This window comes from Augochlora pura, unplaced genomic scaffold (genome assembly GCF_028453695.1).
Source record: "Augochlora pura isolate Apur16 unplaced genomic scaffold, APUR_v2.2.1 APUR_unplaced_4739, whole genome shotgun sequence".
NCBI classification, from domain to species: domain Eukaryota; kingdom Metazoa; phylum Arthropoda; class Insecta; order Hymenoptera; family Halictidae; genus Augochlora; species Augochlora pura.
In genome coordinates this window covers 1-1,804 of record NW_027585129.1, presented here as the reverse complement: position 1 = coordinate 1,804, position 1,804 = coordinate 1, and the positions used below count along the sequence as shown (strand labels likewise).

Genomic DNA, 1,804 nt, shown 5'->3' with positions numbered 1-1,804 from the left:
ATACGAGGCACGACGAACGCATTCTCTGTGTACTCAGGCGTTTCGCATTTTATTGCTCCTATGCTCATTTGTGCGCTATGCGAGATTGTTTGAGTCGTCGTTCGGCCTAGGCCAGTAATCGTGGCAGGGCTTTTCCTCAATGCAAGCCTTAGGTCATTCGCTAAGCTTGCTGAAATGAATGACGTCTCCGAACCTTGGTCAAGGAGTGCACGCGCTACGCGCGATCGGCCTCCCTTCCCGAATACTCGCACCTTTGCGGTTGCTAGGAGCACGGGCCTGTGTATTGCCGTCACATTTGTATTACAGTGTGACGTCACTGTGTCTGTTGACGTAGAGGCCTTCGAGAATCTATTTACCTGCGCGTTATCGCGCGGTGAAACCTCGCTCCGTGTCGAATTTCGAGGGCGATGCGTATACTTTTTCGCTGGTTTCTTAATAGATTCTCGATCCGATTTACTAAAGTGCAGCAGTGTATGATGACGCTCACTGCACTGTTGGCACATCGAGGGGCTTCGGCAGGACGGTCTCACATGAGTCGTCGCCAAGCAGTTAGTGCAACAATTGCTTTTCTTTACATAGTTCCAGCGCACTGTCGTGTCCAGCTGTAAGAACTTTGCACAATGTTGCAGGTCATGCCCTTGTCCGCAGAATACGCACACCGTTGTCGGCGCAGGGCGCGCCTGGACCACGGTGTTATGCGTCTGGATACGGGTCTTTCCTGTTGATTCGGGCTTGGTTCGGCGTTGATTTCCTTCCATCACGGTCAATGCGCGTGTGTGCGTCTCCAAGAAAGTCATCACTTCGTGGTACGAAGGATAGTCCTTGGAGAGCTTCAACGACGTCTCCCATGCCCATTCTAGTTCATCGTCGAGTTGGAGTTTTATTAGATGCACAAGCATCCACTTCCACAACTCTTCGAATTTTCCTCGCTTCTCTAGAGCCGCCACAGCCTGTTTGAATCCGACCGTGACCTGTTCTAAGCTAGTGAGGTCACCTTTGCGGATTCGCTTGAGCTTGGTCAACCGATCGAGCAGCCGGGCGGTAGTGAAGCGAGGTAGACCAAAATCATTTTTGAGCGTGGTCCATGCTATGTCAAAGTTGTCCTCGGTAATATCCAGCTGCGAAATTGCAGCGAGAGCTCTGCCCTCCAAGCAGACGTTCAAATAATGCAGGCGTTGCACGTCTGACAGGCATTCATTATTGATGACGCCAGACGTGAACAAATCTTCGAAATGATCCCATTTCTCCGGATCCCCATTATATTTTGGCAAGCGCTGCTGAGGGAGCTCAATTGGCATATTATACCGTGGAGCAGATTTTTTAGACGCTCCTGGATTGTTTAATTAATTGATTCCTGTCAGCTCCTGTGCGACATAATTCTGGAAATCCAGGAAGGCGTCTTCTTCTATCTCCATACGGTTTTCGGAAAAAAACTCGTACTCCTTACGTTTAGACACGTGGACTGCTTTCTTGAGATCGATCCAGCGATCGAAAGCCTCGTCCCATAATCGTGTAACGTAAGTTAGTTTCTGTTGGAGGAGATCCTTCGAATAGTTATTGCGACCAGTCTTTTTGAAATTGTCGATAACTTTGGTGACTCGATCCAGGCGGGCCTCGGGATCCATTGCGGATTGGTCGTGCTCTCGCTCGATCGGCTCTGACGGAGGGGCGACCTTAGACATGTTGTCAAGGATTAATAAATCGACTCGGACGACAATGTAGGTTAGCGCTCTTCCTTTAAATACTGTATACTTCCAGCTAATCCGTTCAACCTCGTATCCGGCTCGAAGGACCTTGTTTAAAA

At 49.5% G+C, this 1,804-nt stretch overlaps 1 protein-coding gene across 1 annotated transcript; it reads right to left on the bottom strand.

Annotated features, from left to right (window-relative positions):
• Nucleotides 1-417: 417 nt before the first annotated feature.
• Nucleotides 418-1,298, bottom strand: LOC144477877 (uncharacterized; the record flags this gene model as incomplete). Its single annotated transcript, XM_078195610.1, has 1 exon — nt 418-1,298. A coding segment is annotated over exon 1 (881 nt), but the record flags the coding sequence as incomplete, so codon positions are not given.
• Nucleotides 1,299-1,804: the final 506 nt, after the last annotated feature.